The sequence below is a fragment of the Apodemus sylvaticus genome, chromosome 8, assembly GCF_947179515.1.
Source record: "Apodemus sylvaticus chromosome 8, mApoSyl1.1, whole genome shotgun sequence".
In the NCBI taxonomy this organism is placed as follows: domain Eukaryota; kingdom Metazoa; phylum Chordata; class Mammalia; order Rodentia; family Muridae; genus Apodemus; species Apodemus sylvaticus.
The window spans coordinates 72504106-72521349 of record NC_067479.1 but is presented as its reverse complement, the minus strand read 5'-3'; the positions used below and the strand labels follow the sequence as shown (position 1 = coordinate 72521349).

The window sequence follows — 17244 nt, the reverse complement described above, 5'->3', positions numbered from 1 at the left end:
TAGTTTTAGAGACTCATGACCCTATTCCCAAGAAAGGTTAGCTTTCTATACTAAGTCATTGTTTTTGCTTGGCCTTAATCTATACACAAAGACTAGAAGACCAGTCATAAAGTACATAAAGGATTAAGTCAAGACGAAAGCTAGGCATATGAGGAATGATTAGGATTTTTTTAGTTACTAGGGCCCAGAGGGATATTTATGCTGTCATTTATTTACAGTCCCACGGTTTCACATCATCCCCCCAAACCTAGGCTGTTTGTTTTCCTATGCCAGTCTCGGGCCCAGCTCACTTTGTGCCTGGGGAAGTCTTCAGCCCTATTTCCTAATATCGGCTGTTCTGCCCTCAAGCTCCGCCTTGCTTCTCCCCAGGGACCTTCCCTTATTCTTAATCCCTGGGCATCAATCTTCATTCATTATAATGCTTAGGTTGATATATTACACATTTCTGGGGGGGGTGGTGGAACTTGTTTTTGGTGCTGTGTTTCTCAAGCGCCTGTATTGTGCCTTCAGACCTTCACTGCTGAGTATGGAATCCAATCACTGACCGGCAGGTGCTGGAAATATACCAGGAAGGTTCCCTCTCCTGGTTTGTATGGGATTCATGAGTTTCTTAGAAGGTACATTTCAGTGTTAAACCCTGCCAATGCTTGTCCAACCTACGTCATCAGTTTCCTTGGATTCCCGCTGACATTTGAATCGGCGGCTCAGAGTTCCTCAGCAGACATGAGCTGTTGTAGACCATAGAGGTCTACGACATGTACAGGATCATGCGCCTTTCATTCCACTATTTTAGGTTGTTTTCTCTTTTCTCTTGTCTATTCCAATCCATTTTTAACACTGCTTCCCAAGACTGCCTCTCAAACAACTACTGGCCTTGACATGTGCTTCTGAGGTGACTGGACTGGAGAACGGTTGTTTCTGCTTACTCTGTGGCAAGTGAACACATTCATCAGTTTTCTCCGTGCTGAGACTCAGTACCTGACAGGAGCCAGGCACCGGAGTAGGGATTTGTTGTAGCTCATGGCTTAAGAAGGGGTACAGTTCACCACGGTAGAGAGGCCTGGCAGAAGATGGGAGTCAATACCGCAGGAAGCAGAGGCAAAAGTAGGCACCTTTCCAACTTCTCCTCTTCTATTTATCCAGTTGGGGATCTCACTCACGGCACCTCCTTCCCAGTAATCCTCTCTGGAAACATCTTCATAGATACAACCACAGGTAAGTCCCTAAATACCAGAGGCACTTCTTAATCCAATTAAGCTGACAATGAGGATTAAGCATGGTGAGGTAGGGTTTGAGATGGAAGGTCTGGCCTGGGAGGTGGCTTCAGAGATGAGGTATTAAGGATGCAGTTAGAATGACAAGGTGAGGCGGGCTCTTTGGGCAGAGGAGTCTGGGAGGTGTGATTTGGGGTCAGGGGGAGGTAAGGGTAAGGGAAGAAGCCTGGTAATAGAGTTCAGAACAGGAAAGGAATGGATGGCTAAGCTTTCCATGGAGTTGAGTGGGAGAGCTGTGTTGAGGGAAGCAAGTGTCTCTCAGATCCACCCAGGGCCCACCCAGCACTATGCCTGGCTGTGTACTGTGGTGGTGGTTCATGATAGGGGAATCCTGCCTTGAGCTTAGGTTACAGCAAAGTCACGAAGAGCTCTGTACTTTTCTGGAAAGTTTGGAGTGTGGTGGAACACCCGTCAGTGACTTCATGGAGAGTCCAGAAGAGTTCAGGTCCCAGTGTGGTCCGTAATCATGATTATCTTCACAGGTCTTTCTTCAATGGCTGCCATATTCAGGTCTATCCCACGGGCCTTTAGGGGCTATCTGTGTACACCCGTTCCTCTCTCAGCAAGAGGGTTCAGCAAAAGAGCAGATGAGAATCGTACCCTGGCTGGTAAAGTGGCTGTGGTCACTGGTTCTACAAGAGGGTGAGTGACTGAAGTATCTGGCTGGCTCATTACCAGGAGATGTTACCACGGTCTCCAAGGACACACACACACACACACACACACACTCTGCATACATCCCAGCTTCCCCCACAACCATCATACAGGTCTGGTGTATCTCAGCATCTCTCCTTAAAATATCTAGTTTCTGAATCCCACGAAGAGTGTGGAGTCCAAATGTAGTCTCTTACCACTTTTGGTAGGACAGTCCCTCGATAATGAAAAATTTACCACCAGAACAGTGTATCTGCCTCCCTGTCTTTCATACCAACATGGCCACTGTCTTGTTGATCCTCTACTAAGAGAAAAAAGCCTGGCACCTACTGTGCCTCAGACTCAGGCGACTCATTGGCATCATGCTCCCTATGGCACTGTGCAGGGGTCTCACCACCAGCTTGGAATGGTCTATGGTCCCTCACACTGGTTCCCACGTGTCCCCAAGTTCCCATTGTCCTTTGGCTCCCATATTGCTATGTACTTTGTAATGAGTTCTTACCATCTCCAGATGGAGGCAGATCATCTCTTGATCTTTTATGGTCTTAGCATCACCAATATATTTAGAACTGTTTAGAATCACCAGGGAAAAGAAAGGAACTAGACTTTCCAGACCCCTGTGATGTCTTACATATTTCTGTGTGCTCCCGATTCTCAGTATTCATAACACGCAAAACACCTTTAAAGTTCTCAGCTACCTAGATCATTTTGACAAGATGTTGGGCACATGCCTCTTTTCTCTTCCTTGATCATAACTGCTTAACCAGTACCAGTCAAGAGTCTTTAGACCTCCTCAGTGATAGGAGACCTAGAGGGTAGCACATTCTCCAGGAGAGGCGTCTTGAAATTGCAGGCCAGAGGGCAGGCAATAGGTTTAGAGAGAGCCTAATCCATGCCAGGCGAGCGTGGCGTGAGCCAGTGAGAGCCAGTGAGAGCCAGTGAGAACCAGTGAGGCTGGGCGAGCACCGGCAGTGCTGAGCAGTTAGGGCCGTAGGCTCAGCAGCAACAAGGCTACGACTCTTCTGATGGAGCATTACGTTTCAAAGTTCCTTTTGATAAAATCATAAAGACGCTTCATTTATATACTATACCCATCATGCATAGAACTGTGAGAATGGGATGAGTGGACCGTGAAGGATCGGCATGTGGCATGTGCTTACCCATCTCTCTTGCCTGCTACTGAAGACTTGGAAGCCACTTCTAGGCAACACGGGAGAAACATAGTCACCAGGGTCTGTTTGGGCACAAAGGCACAGAGGGCTGGACCCATCACCACCATCTCCTCTTCTGCCCACAGGATTGGCTTTGCCATCGCCAGGCGCCTGGCCCAGGATGGGGCACATGTGGTCATCAGCAGCCGGAAGCAGGAGAACGTGGATGAAGCGGTGACCACATTAAAGGAGGAGGGGCTGAGTGTGACTGGCACCGTGTGCCATGTGGGGAAGGCTGAGGACCGCCAGCACCTTGTGACCACAGTAAGGAGCTACAGGCTGGGACAGATGAAAAGATAGGGGTCTGACCCTAGCACGAGGGAATTAGGGTCTCTAGGTCTGTAAATGAAGCCAATCCCACATTCTCAGGATAGTGAGATATGACTAAAAAAAATTTCCTGACAGGTAGGAACAGCTGTGCTGCTCATATTAAGCAAAGAGATGACTGAAGATCTTGCCTAGAACCTCCTTGGGGCCAGCGTTATCAAATCCCCAAGTGATCTTTCTCCACGATCAAGTCTGAGCAGTGTAGCCCTGGCCCAACATAGATTGTATTGCTAGTCTATTAGACTAGCCTCTGAAACAGGAGCTGCAGGGTAAGCTCCTGCTGTAGCTACCCTGGAAGAAGTGAGTTGTGAGGTGGGATCTGAGGGAACACAGAACAAACAGGCACCCTAATAAACAAAGGAGGATCCTTCCAGACCAGAGAAGAGAACAGAGAAGGAATTAACTAGAAATGGAAGAGCTGAGAGCAGAGGTCTGGAAGGGTGGGGCCCAGGGACCAATGAGATGTCTTACAGGGAAGAAACTACATGTATCCCAGGAGGCAAGAGACACCATTTTATTCAGTCTCTGTTAGAATCCAGCTCTGGCCTGGCTCAGCCCCAGGATGGCCAGTTAGCACTGCTTTAGTTGGCTGTGGTCGCAATACCTGACAGAAACAAGTCAAATAATGGTTTATCTTGGTTTGTGGTTTCAGTCCAACATGGTGGGGAAGGCATGGGTATGGAAGTGTGTGATCAAGTCTGTCCCTGTCACAGTACACCAGCATGCAGAAAGTGTGGCAGGTACTGTGGGCCGGGTGTGACCGGATTGCCGTCAGTGACCCTGTGCCAGTTAGACTCCATCTCCCAAAGATCCACAGCACCCCCCAAACAGAGCAATAGCTGGTGAACAAGCACTCAAACCGTGAACGTGTGGGGATATTTCCTGTTCAAAACACAGCAGTAGTTTTCTTCGGGTCTTTACTACATTCCTTCACCTGCATGCCTGATCATTTGCTCTGCAGGCCCTGAAGCATTCTGGGGGCATTGACTTCCTTGTGTGTGTGGCAGGAGTCAATCCTCTGGTGGGAAGCACCCTGGGAGCCAGTGAACAGATCTGGGACAAGGTGAGGAGAGCGCCTTACATGGCCTAAATGGTGTAGCTATCTCCTTGTGACTATAAGAATGCATGTGACCATACCATGCCTGAGTTTCCATATAAGTGTGTGAGCCTTGACTTAGGTGGACGAAGATGGGGTTTACCTGAGTCAGGCCCAGGCTCTACCAGGTTCCTGTAGCCTCTGTGTTGAATCTCCTTGTGCTGATCACTGCTACTAAGTCCCGAGATGCCAGAAAATAAATTCTGGGTCTGTCTATGGCAGAGACGCTCTGACTCAGGCTTATAAAGCTGTTACAACCTGGATTAACATTGGCATCTCTGTGAATCCTTTAGTCTGGCTGTCAGCATCTAAGTCAGCATCTCTGGAGCTCAGAGGGGCATCTCATGTGTCCAGAGATATAGCTGACAGATGGGACCCTCCCACAGTTCTGCCATTCCTGTTGGAAGCCACTGGGTACTTAGGGAGCTCCTACTGGCTCTGCAGACCCCCATCCTTGTTATCCTGAAGAGACCACCCGTGACTAGTCATGTCTGAGCCCCATCCTGTCCCTAGTGGCAAGGAATGGGCCTGTGATCTCAGTGTACTGTTCCCTTCCTGTGGGCTACCCCTCCATTTTCTCTTGGTAGACTTTGCCCCACGTTTCCCTCTGTGTTTCTCATGTTCCCTGGCCCTTCTGGATCCACCTTCCAGTCCCTCCACCTCACCCTCCAGCCACATCCAGGCTTTCCCAGTTCTTTATTTTTATTGATGGCCAACACTGCAAAAATGCTTAACCCAACCCAACCTAACCCAACCGAAATACTATTCCAGATAATTAGTATAAGAATGAGCAACACCACCCCGGTTCCTAATGCTTCCTGAGGTGGGCTAGGTGCTGAGTACAGACTTCTTTCCTCACACTCACACTCTTCCTTTCAGTTAGTCACTGGTAACTAACTTCCTCACGCTCACGTCCTGTGCTTCCCCAGCCTTTCCTCTGGAAGGCAGTAGTGGAGGTCATATGGGAGCCGACAAGTCCATAGGCCACACAGCATGGTAACTCTCTGAGGCCTAGGGAGCTCAGGGGCCTCTAAAGCATGTGCTCCCTTAGACAAACTCTGACCCTCACACATAGTCAAAGGACTCAGTGTCTCAGCTTCTTCCCATACGTGTGGAGCTTTGGTCCTCGTCTGGCTCCCGGGCAGGGCCCCAGACAGCAGTGTCGGTCTCCCCAGCCCAACGTCTGTGTTATTTGGAATTTCAGATCCTGGATGTAAATGTGAAGTCCCCAGCTCTGTTGCTAAGCAAGCTGGTGCCCTACATGGAGAAGAGAGGGTAAGTACGTGTGGGAACTTGTGGAGGCCACATAGGTTAATTTTTACTCACAGGAACTACTTGGGTAGAGGCCTAGGTAGTTGAAGATGTATTGGGGTGTGTGTATATGTGTGAAAAGTGTGTCTTTTGGGAAAAGTTTTGTTTCTAGACCTGATATTCCTCCGGGGACATACTTTGTGATGAAGAGAAACATTTTCGGGTACAAAAACAAAGCTTGCCTTCTGTATCCTCAAAGGACCTTTCCCGGGCCCTGTGGCCTTCATCTCAGGGGCTGTCAAGACCTTGCTTCTTGTGACATCTGTAATGATGAAGGGTTCAGAGTGAAGCAGTCTGGGGTCCCATCTCTCATTCTGTCCCTCTTGCCTTCCACTGTAACCCATCTCACTTGTTTCTCTCCTGGTCAGAGGCACCACAAACGCCTCCCTCTGACTGCTACACAGCCTGGTCCTTCTGTGTATTCTGTGGTTACACAGGGCTGGTTAAGGCTTGGGTCTCCTTGGTGACCCATTGACTCCATGGAGGAACATTACTTGAACTTTGCCGGCTGGGTGTGCTACCTCAGTTTGGGGGCCCAGTCTAAAGGATACCACTCTCGCAGTGACTTTAATGTCTACTTTAGATGTCTCATGTCTCAAAGTTCTAGCTAGTTGTTCTTTTACATTTTCACTGTGAACTCTGAACTGTTTTTCTCTTCACGTGAAAGCACAGTTTCCTGACTCTTTTAAATGAATGAATCTTTAATTTCACTCCACATCCTTTCTCCTCAAGGGGAGGCTGCGTTGTTCTAGTGTCCTCCGGAGTGGCTTATGTACCAGTTCCCGTGAGTATGATCCCCTTCTGGTAAGCTGAGTGAGCATCAGCTGCCTTGATTTCTTGTGAGACCTTGTAGCGGGGTGTGGGAGAATTGACTGTTGATGCTAGATAAAATAGAAATAAACTATGTGTCTTCGGGATGGTACTGTGAATGCTCTAGGTCAGAAATTATGATTTTACCCCCAAGGAGCAAAAAATCTGCCATTTGCCTTTATGTGATGCTAGGTACCTCCCTGCCAGGATAGCGCCCTAAATCTCCTAATTCCCGTGTTCTCATCAACTATTCAAACAAACAGTGCAATACTCTGTGTTAAGCTTGGATAGACATGACATCAACTTGATAACATAGATGAGAACCTGAAACTTTGAAATACTACTGTTGGGGTGGTGAGGCACAAGGGTAGAGAGTCTATGTTCAGGCCTACAGTCAGGTACATTTTTGTAGTTTGCAGCCCAGAAACAACTTTTGTTCCGGGAAGATCCCTTCCTACCATATTGATTCTTTGCTTCACAGAAGCTGGGCGTCTACAACACCAGCAAGACCGCTCTGTTGGGGCTCTGCAAGTCTCTGGCTATGGAGCTGGCTCCAAAGGGCATCAGAGTCAACTGCCTAGTGCCAGGAATCATAAAGACTGACTTTAGCATGCGGGTGAGTATGACACGTTCCTTCCGATCTCAGTGTCGGCCCTCCTACATCATCCTCTCCACAGACCTTCTGGTCCCTTTTAGGGCCAGGCTTCCATCTGAATGGATGCCCACAGAGCCTGGGCATGCAGCGAGATATCCCCATTCCAGGCCCAGTCTTCGGACAGCAGCCCTTTACTGCCGATGGATGAGGGTCTCTTTCCTGTTTGAGCAGACGGGTGTCCATCTTATCCTCCACAGAGGTGTGGCTCAGCCACAATGCTATTCCACCCTACTGTGTGACCAGTCCTCTGCCTGACATTGGTCCTGCAATCTCTCTCTAGGAGAAAACAATGCCCAACATGCTGCCCGAAATGAGTAAAATCTTCGGTGTGCAACGGTAGGTCGGGCTTGGGGACGTCGGTGCTCTGTGACTCTACAGAAAATTATTTTTCAGTATGAAAAAGATCTCATTCCTGCTGCCATTCTGCTGGCTGCTTCCCCTTTCTGGCATCCTGGGTTAGGGGCAGGAACGTAGGTTTTCCGTCAACCCCCGTCACCCTCCCATTGAGGCTGGTGAATGTTAGGTGCCCCTAGGGGTCTGCAGAAGCCCACGTCAGAGCCCATCAGTGTTTGCTGTGACCTCATCTCTTCTCTTCTACAGGTTAGGGGAGCCGGAAGAATGTGCTGGACTCGTATCCTTCCTGTGTTCCTCAGATGCCAGCTACATCACTGGGGAGAACATCATGGTGGGTGGCTTCTCCTCTAAACTGTAAAGAGACAGCATGGTTTAGAGACTGGGGTTGAAGTCCTCAAGTGGAAGACAAAGGGCTTGGTGGGAAATATGTAGGGGTAGAGCTTGTAGTCCAGGTCATATAGGGATACTTACTTAAACATTGTGAAGGAAGGCAGGTGTTTAAAGATTTCATTTGGAATAAATTTGTTTGGCTACTTTTGGACATGTTGCTGTTTGCCTCTTGACATACTGCCCTCCTGACCCAGCCGTGTCGCATTATAGCCTTTTCTTACTACTGCCTCTCATCCCTCACAGTTCTTTTTAAAAATCCCTCCCTCTCTCCCTTCATTCCTTTTCTATGAAATTAGAAATCAGGGAGGAACCTTTCTATCTGCTCTTCCATACATACCCTCTTCTTGGTGTTGACTCTATGCCCTGGGACAATCTGTAGGGATACTTCAAGTCCTTTGAAGGTTAATTTGGTCAATTAGAGGCAGATTGGGAGTCAGGCAAGGATGAGGTCAGAGAATGTATTTCTCAGGTTCCCTTCATGTCTGTTTGCTGAGTCTGGGTTATTCTGTCTGCCAAAGGAAACATTTGTCAGGTGGCACCCTTTAAATAGGTAAATTTCCATAGTTTCTTACGTATTCCTTCTGTTCTAGATGTGGTTGATGGCTTTTTACCTTGTTGAGTGCTAACTAAATATTAGCCATTCATTTGTAAAGGCTGTAGATATCATCTTAAGATTTTCTGTTTATTTCATATTTACATTATATAGTGATCAAATCAAGGCAGAGTGTGACTCTTCCAGGGAAGATGTAAACAACTGACCATTCTCCTTAGACGGGACACCAGTTATAGGCCAAAGAGGCCATTCCATGCAAGTTTAGCAAGGTAAAGCACTGAGTTTACTGAGGTTACTTATAGGAGCCTGGCTGACTCAAAGGCAAGTGCATCACCCCGCCATGGGAGATGACTCTCCAAAGATGCATCCCACCTTGCAGACTGCTCAGTCTCCTGCCCTCTCCTTAGCAATTGTTACTGCTCATGAAGCTTCAGGCAGGGGCCTTGTGAAACTTGTAATTCTTTTGAGCTTTCTGAGTCATGCTAGTTGTATGAATTTCCCTGCTGGGAGGCCCCCAGCAGGAAGTGGTTCAGTTGGGAAGAAATGGATACACAACACCAGATGAGGAACATATCCTTGCCTCAAACATTTATCATTTCATTGTGGGAAAACATTTAAAACACTTTCTTCTAGCTACTTTGAAACAGCGTAGTGTAACTAGCTGTTGTTACACTGTAGCACAACAGAATAATAAATTTTATTCCCTCTATCTAACTCCAACTTAACACTCATGGGCAAGACAATCCTATTTCCCACTCTCCTGCTTTTCTAGATCCTGAAAACCATTATTCTAGTCTCTGACCTTATGAAGTGGAGTATTTCAGACTGTACACAGAGTGAATTGCATATTTTCTTTTTAAAATTAATTAATTTCTTCTCCTCCCCCTTTCTCTTAAGAAAAAGAGAGGTCTCCCATGAATATAAACTAGCCTTGGCATATCAAGTTGTAGTAAGACTAGGCACATCTTCTCCAACTGAGGTTGGATGAAGCAGCCAAGTATTGGGAAAGGGTCCAAAGACAGGCAACAGAGTCAGAGACAGCCAGCCCCAGTCCCCGCTGTTAGGAGTCCTACATTAAGACCAAGCTAGACAACTGTTATGGATGTGCAGATGGCCTCGGTCAGTCTGTTGTATGCTCTCTGGTTGGCAGTTCAGTCTCTGTGAGCCCCTGTGGGTCCAGGTTAGTTGATTCTGTAAGGTTTCTTTTGGTGTCCTTGACTCTTCTGGTTCTTATGATACCTTCTCCCCTTCTTCTGTAGGATTCCCCAAGCTATAGCTGATGTTTGCCTGTGGGTCTCTGCATCTGTTTCCATCAGTTGCTGGGTGAAGCCTCTCTGATGATGGTTGTGCTAGGTTCCTGTCTGCAAGATAGCAGAATATCATTGACAGTGTCAGGGTGGGCTCCATCTCATTGCATGGGTCTCAAGCTGGGCCAGTCATTCATTGGCCATTCCCTCAATTTCTGCTCCTTCTTTACCCCTGCACATCTTGTAGACAGGTCAAATTGTAGGTCAAAGGTTTTGTGGCTTGTTTGGTGTCCCAATCCCTCCATTGGAAGTCTTTCCTGGTTACAGGAAATAGTTGGTTGAGGCTCCATATTCCCTATTGCTAAGAGTCGTAGCTAGGCTCACCATCATAGATTCCTGGGAGTTTCCATTGCCCTAGGTTTCTAGCTCATCCCAGAAAAGCTCCCTGACCCAGATTCCAGCTATCGCTCCCTCTGTCCCCCCTGCACCCGATCCTTTGGTTCCCACCCCACTCCCTCCCTAGTCTCTCCTCCTCCAGGGTACTTATTCTATTTTCCCTTCTCAGTGAGTAACAATTTTCTTTGGATCTGTGGACTGTAGCCTGGTTATTTTTTACTTTATGGCTAATATCCACTTATAAGAGAGTGCATACCAGGTTTGTCTTTCTGGGTCTGGGTTACCTCAATCAGAATAATTGTTTTTTAGTTCCATCCATTTGCCTGCAAATTTCATAATGTTTTTGTTTTTAATAGCTGAGTACTATTCCACTTTGTAGATGTACCACATATTCTTCAGTTGAGGAACATCTAGGTTGTTTCCAGTTTCTGGCTATGACTAAAGCTGCTGTGAACATAGTTGAGTTCCTGTGGCATGGTGGAACATTTTTTGGGCTTTCTAAGAATCTGCTAAATTGATTTCTAAAGCAGCTGTACAAGTCTGAACTCCCACCAGCAATGGAGGAGTTGTTCCCTTTACTACACATCCTTGCTACTATGAACTATTGCTTGAATTTTTGATCTTAGCCATTCTGATGGGTATACAATAGCATCTCAGTGTTGTTTTGACTTGCATTTCCCTGATGGCTAAGGATGTTGAATATTTCTTTAAGTGCTTCTATTGACAGAGATTCCTCTGTCAAGAATGCTCTGTTTAGATTTATGCCCCATTTTTAAATTGGGCTATTTGGTTTGTTGATGTCTAGTTTCTTGGATTCTTTATGTATTTTGAATATCGGCGCTCAGTTGGATGTGGTGTTGATGAAGATCTTTTCCTATCCTATAGGTTGCCATTTTGTCTCTTTGATGGTATCTTTTGCCTTGCAGAAGCTTTTCAGTTTTGAGAGGTCCCATTTATTAATTGTTAGTCTTATTGTCTGAACTATTGGGGTTCTGTTCAGGAAGTTGTTTCCTATGCCAATGCTTTCAAGGCTATATACCCCACTTTCTCTTAGTATCTGGTTTTATGTCAAGTCCACTTGGACTTGAGTTTTGTGCCAGGTAATAGATGTGGATCTTTTTGCATTCTTCTATATGTAGACATCCATTTAGACCAGCACCATTTATTTAAGATATTTTCTTTTGCCATTGTATAATTTTGGCTTCTTTGTCAAAAACTAAGTGTTCATTAGAGTGTGGACTTCCTTCTGGGTCTTTGATTCTATTCCATTGATAATCTATTTTTATATCAATACCATGCAGTTTTTATTGCTATTATTCTATAAATCAGGGATGTAATAACTCCAGAAATTCTTTTATTGTATAGGATTGTTTTAGCTACACTGATTTTTAAATTTTTTTTCTACACGAAGTTGAGAATTGTTCTTTTAAGGTCTGTAGAGAATTGGGTTAGAATTTTGATGGGAATTGCATTGCATCTGTAGATTCTTTTGGTAGATGACTATTTTTACTATATCATTCCTACTGATCCATGAACATGAGAGATCTTTCTATCTTCTGATATCTTCAATTTCTTTCTTCAAAGACTTGAAGTTCTTGTTATACAGGTATTTCACTTGCTTGGTTAGAGTTACACTAAGATATTTATATTATTTGTGGCTATAGTGAAGAGTGTTGCTTCCCTAGTTTCTTTCTCAGTCATTTTATCATTTGTAAATAGAAGGGCTACTGATTTTTTAAAAAAAAATTTGCCTCAAGTTTATTTGTAAAAACAGCATAGGACACTGGTCATCTGCAAACAGTGTGTAGGTAGGTGTGTCATAGTCCATGTGTCTTCACACTGGCAGGAGCCTTTTCTGTGGGGCCTTCACAGGGGTCTGGGCACCTTTGGGAGCCTGAGTTGGAGCTGAAGTCTGGGCCTTAGCTGGAGCTTTGGCCTCCACCTTGGTTTAAACCTTGGGCTTTGGTTGGCAGAGCCTGCGGCCTTTGGTCATGTAGCTTCGAATCTGCTTCCCAAGCTTGGGGTGATTAATGAAAGCCAGACAGCTGAGTTTGCACCTGGGGCCTTTGGCATCTTGAGCTTGATGGCCTGAGTCTTCACCAGGGCCTTGATGTACTCTGCGCATGCACTCACTGCCTTTGCACTGTTGGCCTGCATCATCTTCAGGCCTTTCTTGTTGTGCTACTTGGAAAAGTGTATGTTCCTCAGGAACTTGGGGTCAACCTCCTGAAGAGATTTGTGTCTCTGTGACTGGGGTTTCTTGATGCCATTATTGCACCATTATCGGGACTGGTTGTGTGTGGTGTGGTTCTTGGATTTGGCCATGTCTGCACTGTAACTGGAGATTCCCTTAATTTTTTTAAAGTTAATTTTATATCCAGTCATTTCACTGAAGGTATTTATCAGCTGAAAGAGTTCCCTGAACTCTTAGAAATTTTGAGGTCACTGATGTATACCATCAATATCATCTATAAATAAAGATGCTTTGACTTCTTCCTTCCCAATTTATATCCCCTTGATCTCCTTTAGTTGTCTTCTTGCTCTAGCTAAAACTTCAAGTACTATACTGAGTAGATATGGAGAGAGTAGACAGCCTTGTCTTGTCCCTGATTTTAGTGGAATTGCTTAATATTTCTCTCCATTTAATTTTATGTTGTCTAGTGGCTTGCTGTATTCTGTTTAGCTATGTGTTATCCCTGATCTTTCCAAGATGCATTTGGGCATCTGAGTTTGGGATGATTATAGGTCTGGGTGCTGATTTATGTGTTTGTCTTTATTGGCTGGATATTTTGTTTCTTGGTTTCTGTTTCTTCTTTGGTATTCTGGGTTTTGTGGCCTGGTTTTATGGTGGCCTGTTTGGCTTCTAAACTACTAGGGAGTCCAAGACCAGGTTGGGGGCTTAACTTCTAGCAACTTGCTTGGCCTTTGGTACAGCAGGGAGTCTCTGTTCTTTTGACTGGTATGGTCTACCTGAGCAGCTGGACTCTGTTGGAATTAGGGACAGGAGCCTGGCCAGGCATGGGACTGAGGTGGGGAGGGTTTGGGGGAGCTGAGCCTAGGGAGTGGCCACAGTTCAACTGGCAGGGACTCACTCACCTGTCCTTTTGACTGTTGTGGCCTACACCTGAAAAGCTGCAGTCTCAAAAGCTGGGATTTCTAAGAGCTGAGCCCTTGTGAATGGCTTTAGTGTCCTTAGAAAAGAGGATTGAGAGTGCTGTCTGACCTATTCTCCCTTCCAACATGAATGGACACAGAATTTGTCCTCTCTGGTGACCATGGCAACAAGGTGCTATCTTGGGAGCAGAGTGAGCTCTTTTCAAGCATGGAATTAACCGATGCCTTGAGCTTGAATTTCTAAGACTGCATTTATGGGAGAATTTCTATTGTTTATAAAATTTCTAAAATAAGTTCTTTTTATAGTAGAAAAATCAAATGAGAGTGTTCTCCCCCTCCTACCTCTGCTCTAGCGAGGCTTCCCTCTCATCTTGAAGTCTAACACCTGTCAGCCATTCTTTCTCCTGCACTTCTCCAACTCCCCCAGTCGCAGAAGCAAACCAGAGCCAATGACCTGCTGAGCCAGGCACCGCAGGGGTCAACAAACTGTTTGGCCATGCACACCCTCCAGGTGCTGTCTCTGCTTGGGACTGTGCTGGAGGCCCCTTGCCTAGAGCAGGTGTTCTGTCCATGTTTTTCCTACCTAGTGTCTGAGAGAGCAAAGGTGCTCCCCAATGGCTTCTTCCTTAGTACCCATGTTCCACTGCTCTCTTTGGTGATGGGAGCAGGTTGGCAGTCCTGAAAACACCTCTTCCCTAGTTTAGAAGCTCCTGGCTGCCATTTCTCTCCTGAATCAGGAAGAATGCTTGGGTTCCCAGAGCTTCCTGAAGACTTTGTTGTTGTTTTCTGGACTCTCTGTTCCCATTTTGTTTACAAAACTGCCTTTGCTCTAAACCAGGAAAGGTACTTGAAATTTGGAAGTGGGCAGAAGAGAGAATAGAGCATTTATATTGTAGTGTTGGGATTCTCTGGGCAAAGTGTGTGTTGTTTTAAATGCAAATACATTCTCTCTACTGGGACAGATGACCCCTAAGATTATGGGTTTTTTGTTTTGCTTTGTTTTGTTTTACTGGAATCAACCAGTTTTGTGTCTGACCTCACAATCTTATTCTAACATTCTCTATAACTACTTAGCCTTTCAAATGCTTTAAAACTGGTTATAACATCATTTTTGTTCACTCCCTTGTGAATCGGTCAAGTAAAACTTTGACATCAGCTGGTTTTATGCGTGTATGAGGTATATGATGTCATCTCTTTGAAAATTACAGGTTGGTGCTGTTTTATCACATGCAGGGGCAAATGCAGAATGATGGTACAGTCTTGCAGTAGAAACACTTTTATTAATTATGCTGTTAATCTTCATCCTTCCCCTTTCATAGGAGAAGTTCTTTGTCCTCCCATTTTTAAATAAGAAGACTCTCCTGCAGTCCCTTACCATTCTATACCTGCCACACAATATTCTATTTCCCCTGACAATGCCATTTAAAAAGTTGCCTCAGACCAAACATCTGAGGTTGTACAGAAGAAACATCAGGAGTGTGTCAGTTGATGTTGGATAGGTGTGAAAGTTTCATGCCTGGGATTTTTTACTGACAACTTTATTGCAAAGTTTTGACCCCTGCTAGGCTCCACTAGCCTTTCACATCAGCCAGCTTAATGAGCTCACTGAGTAAGCGAATACTCCCAGCTGCTACAATTCTGCCTAGACTTTCTCTACCGTCACCATAGAAACAAACCTCTCACTTTCATAGAAGAAATTATATTATAATGAAGAAGACTGCATAGTACAATTAATGAGCTGTCCTGCAAACATGGTAGAACTTGAAGGAGGAAGGAGCGGAGTGATGGTGGGTACAACTAGAGCATGAACCGAGAGACATGCACACAGTGAGTCTGGCTGTCTTGCCGCATGCTCCTGACTCTGGCTGGAGTCTCCCAGCAGGCCAAGGGTGAGGTGTTGAGCAGAATATTTACCAATAGTTTTTTGGTTTCTCTCCAGAGAGAGGGATCAGCAAGGGGTCTTTTTAGGTTGCATTATAAATCCAAGAAGGAACTGATTCTGAGTGTCAAACGCCATGGGAAAGTGGGACCCTCACTTGAAAATCAAATGTTCAACCCATTGAAGGTTGAGAAGTCATAGATACAGGGCAATGGGCTGATAAGGACAGATCGGCAGGATAACGTAAACTTATTTAATGATATGGACATAGGGGTATGGACAGATAGGAGACAGATCAGCTGTATTTTCCTGGATGTCTCGAAATTCTGGTTTGACCTTTCCAATTCCTTTTGTGACAAAGACTGACTAAGGAACAATAAGGGGTCAAAGGGAAGAACTTGGGGAGAAACCAGAAGGAATGTAAAAGGAGAGGAGTTATAACCTATAAACATGTCCAGACACTGGATCAACAACCATTAAACTGGTCTTTGCACAGAAGGAAAAACAGCCTCAAGTGCAGACGCCATGACATTCTTAGCTGTGTCCTGACATGAAGAAATAAGATTGTTCTTGCCAGATTGCCCTAATCAAAAAGGCTTCCATGGTCCAGGGCCCTCTCCTTCCTTCTTCTTGGGAATCATTTGATATGTTAATTGTGTCTTGGGTATTCAGAGCTTCTGGGCTAATATCCACTTATCAGTTTCTGCATTCCATGTGTGTTCTTTTGTGAATGGGTTACCTCACTTAGGATGATATTTTCCAGTTCCAACCATTTGCCTAAGAATTTCATGAATTCATTGTTTTTAATTGTTGAGTAGTATTCCATTGCATAAATATACCACATTTTCTGTATCCATTCCTCTGTTGAGGAACATCTGAGTTCTTTCCAGCTTCTGGCTATTATAAATGAGGCTGCTATGAACATAGTGGAGCATGTGTCCTTACTGTAGGCTAGGGAATCCTCTGGGTATATGCCCAGGAGCGGTATAACAGGGTCCTCCAGAAGTGTCATTCTATTTCCCTGACAATGCCATTTTCTGAGAAACTGCTAGACTAATTTCCAGAGTGGTTATACCAGCTTGCAATCCCACCAGCAGTGGAAGAGTGTTCCTCTTTCTCCACATCCTTGTCAACACCTGCTGTCTCCTGAGTTTTTAAACTTAGCCATTCTGACTGGTGTGAGGTGAAATTTCAGGGTTGTTTTGATTTGCATTTCCCTAATGACTAATGATATTGAACATTTCTTAAGGTGCTTCTCAGCTATTGGAAAATTCTTCAAGTGAAAATTCTTTGTTTAGCTCTGTACCCCATTTTTAAATAGGGTTATTTGACTCTCTGGGGTCTAACTTCCTGAGTTCTTTGTATATATTGCATATTAGCCCTCTGTCTGATGTAGGGTTGGTGCCGATCTTTTCCCAATTTGTTGGTTGCTGTTTTGTCCTTTTGACAGCGTCCTTTGCCTTACAGAAACTTTGTAATTTTATGAGGTCCAACTTGTCAATTCTTGATCTTAGAGCAGAGAAGTGGGAGGGAGTTGATTGGGGAGCGGGTGGAGGGAAGAGAGTTTATGGGACTTATGGGGAGGGGGGGACCAGGGAAGGGGAAATAATTTGGAATGCAAACAAAGAATATAGAAAATAATAAAAAAAAAAGAAAAGAAAAAACAGATTGATCTGAGAAAAAGCAAACAGTTTGGTGACATGTATATCTAATATAGAAGAAACCCCAGGAGTTAGGAAATGTCTACAGCAGATCCCTAAGATTATCTTAGACTGTACACTTTACATACTCCTTATTATGGGAAACAAGACAGGCAGATATGAGGAGAGGCTCTCAGGGCAAGGGTAAGACCTTTTATCCACATCTTTCTATAGGTCAGCATTCTCTGCAATCTTATTTTCCTGAAGTGCAGAGGGGAGAACACCTCTACAAGTTGAGATTTCTTATAATGGTTAAAGGTGAAATGTCTTTAA

The 17244-nt window shown here is 45.1% G+C and overlaps 1 protein-coding gene and 1 pseudogene across 1 annotated transcript; one reads left to right on the top strand and one right to left on the bottom strand.

The window, feature by feature from the left end:
• The first annotated feature begins 1767 nt into the window (after positions 1 to 1767).
• Positions 1768 to 8050, top strand: LOC127690948 (dehydrogenase/reductase SDR family member 2, mitochondrial-like). Its single transcript, XM_052190523.1, has 8 exons — positions 1768 to 1916; positions 3226 to 3403; positions 4428 to 4529; positions 5767 to 5837; positions 6606 to 6657; positions 7165 to 7299; positions 7619 to 7674; positions 7939 to 8050. Exons 1-8 carry the CDS (start codon positions 1768 to 1770, stop codon positions 8048 to 8050), a joined length of 855 nt encoding a protein of 284 aa, XP_052046483.1.
• Positions 8051 to 12112: 4062 nt separating this feature from the next.
• Positions 12113 to 12603, bottom strand: LOC127690716 (60S ribosomal protein L29-like; annotated as a pseudogene).
• Between the last annotated feature and the right edge of the window lie 4641 nt (positions 12604 to 17244).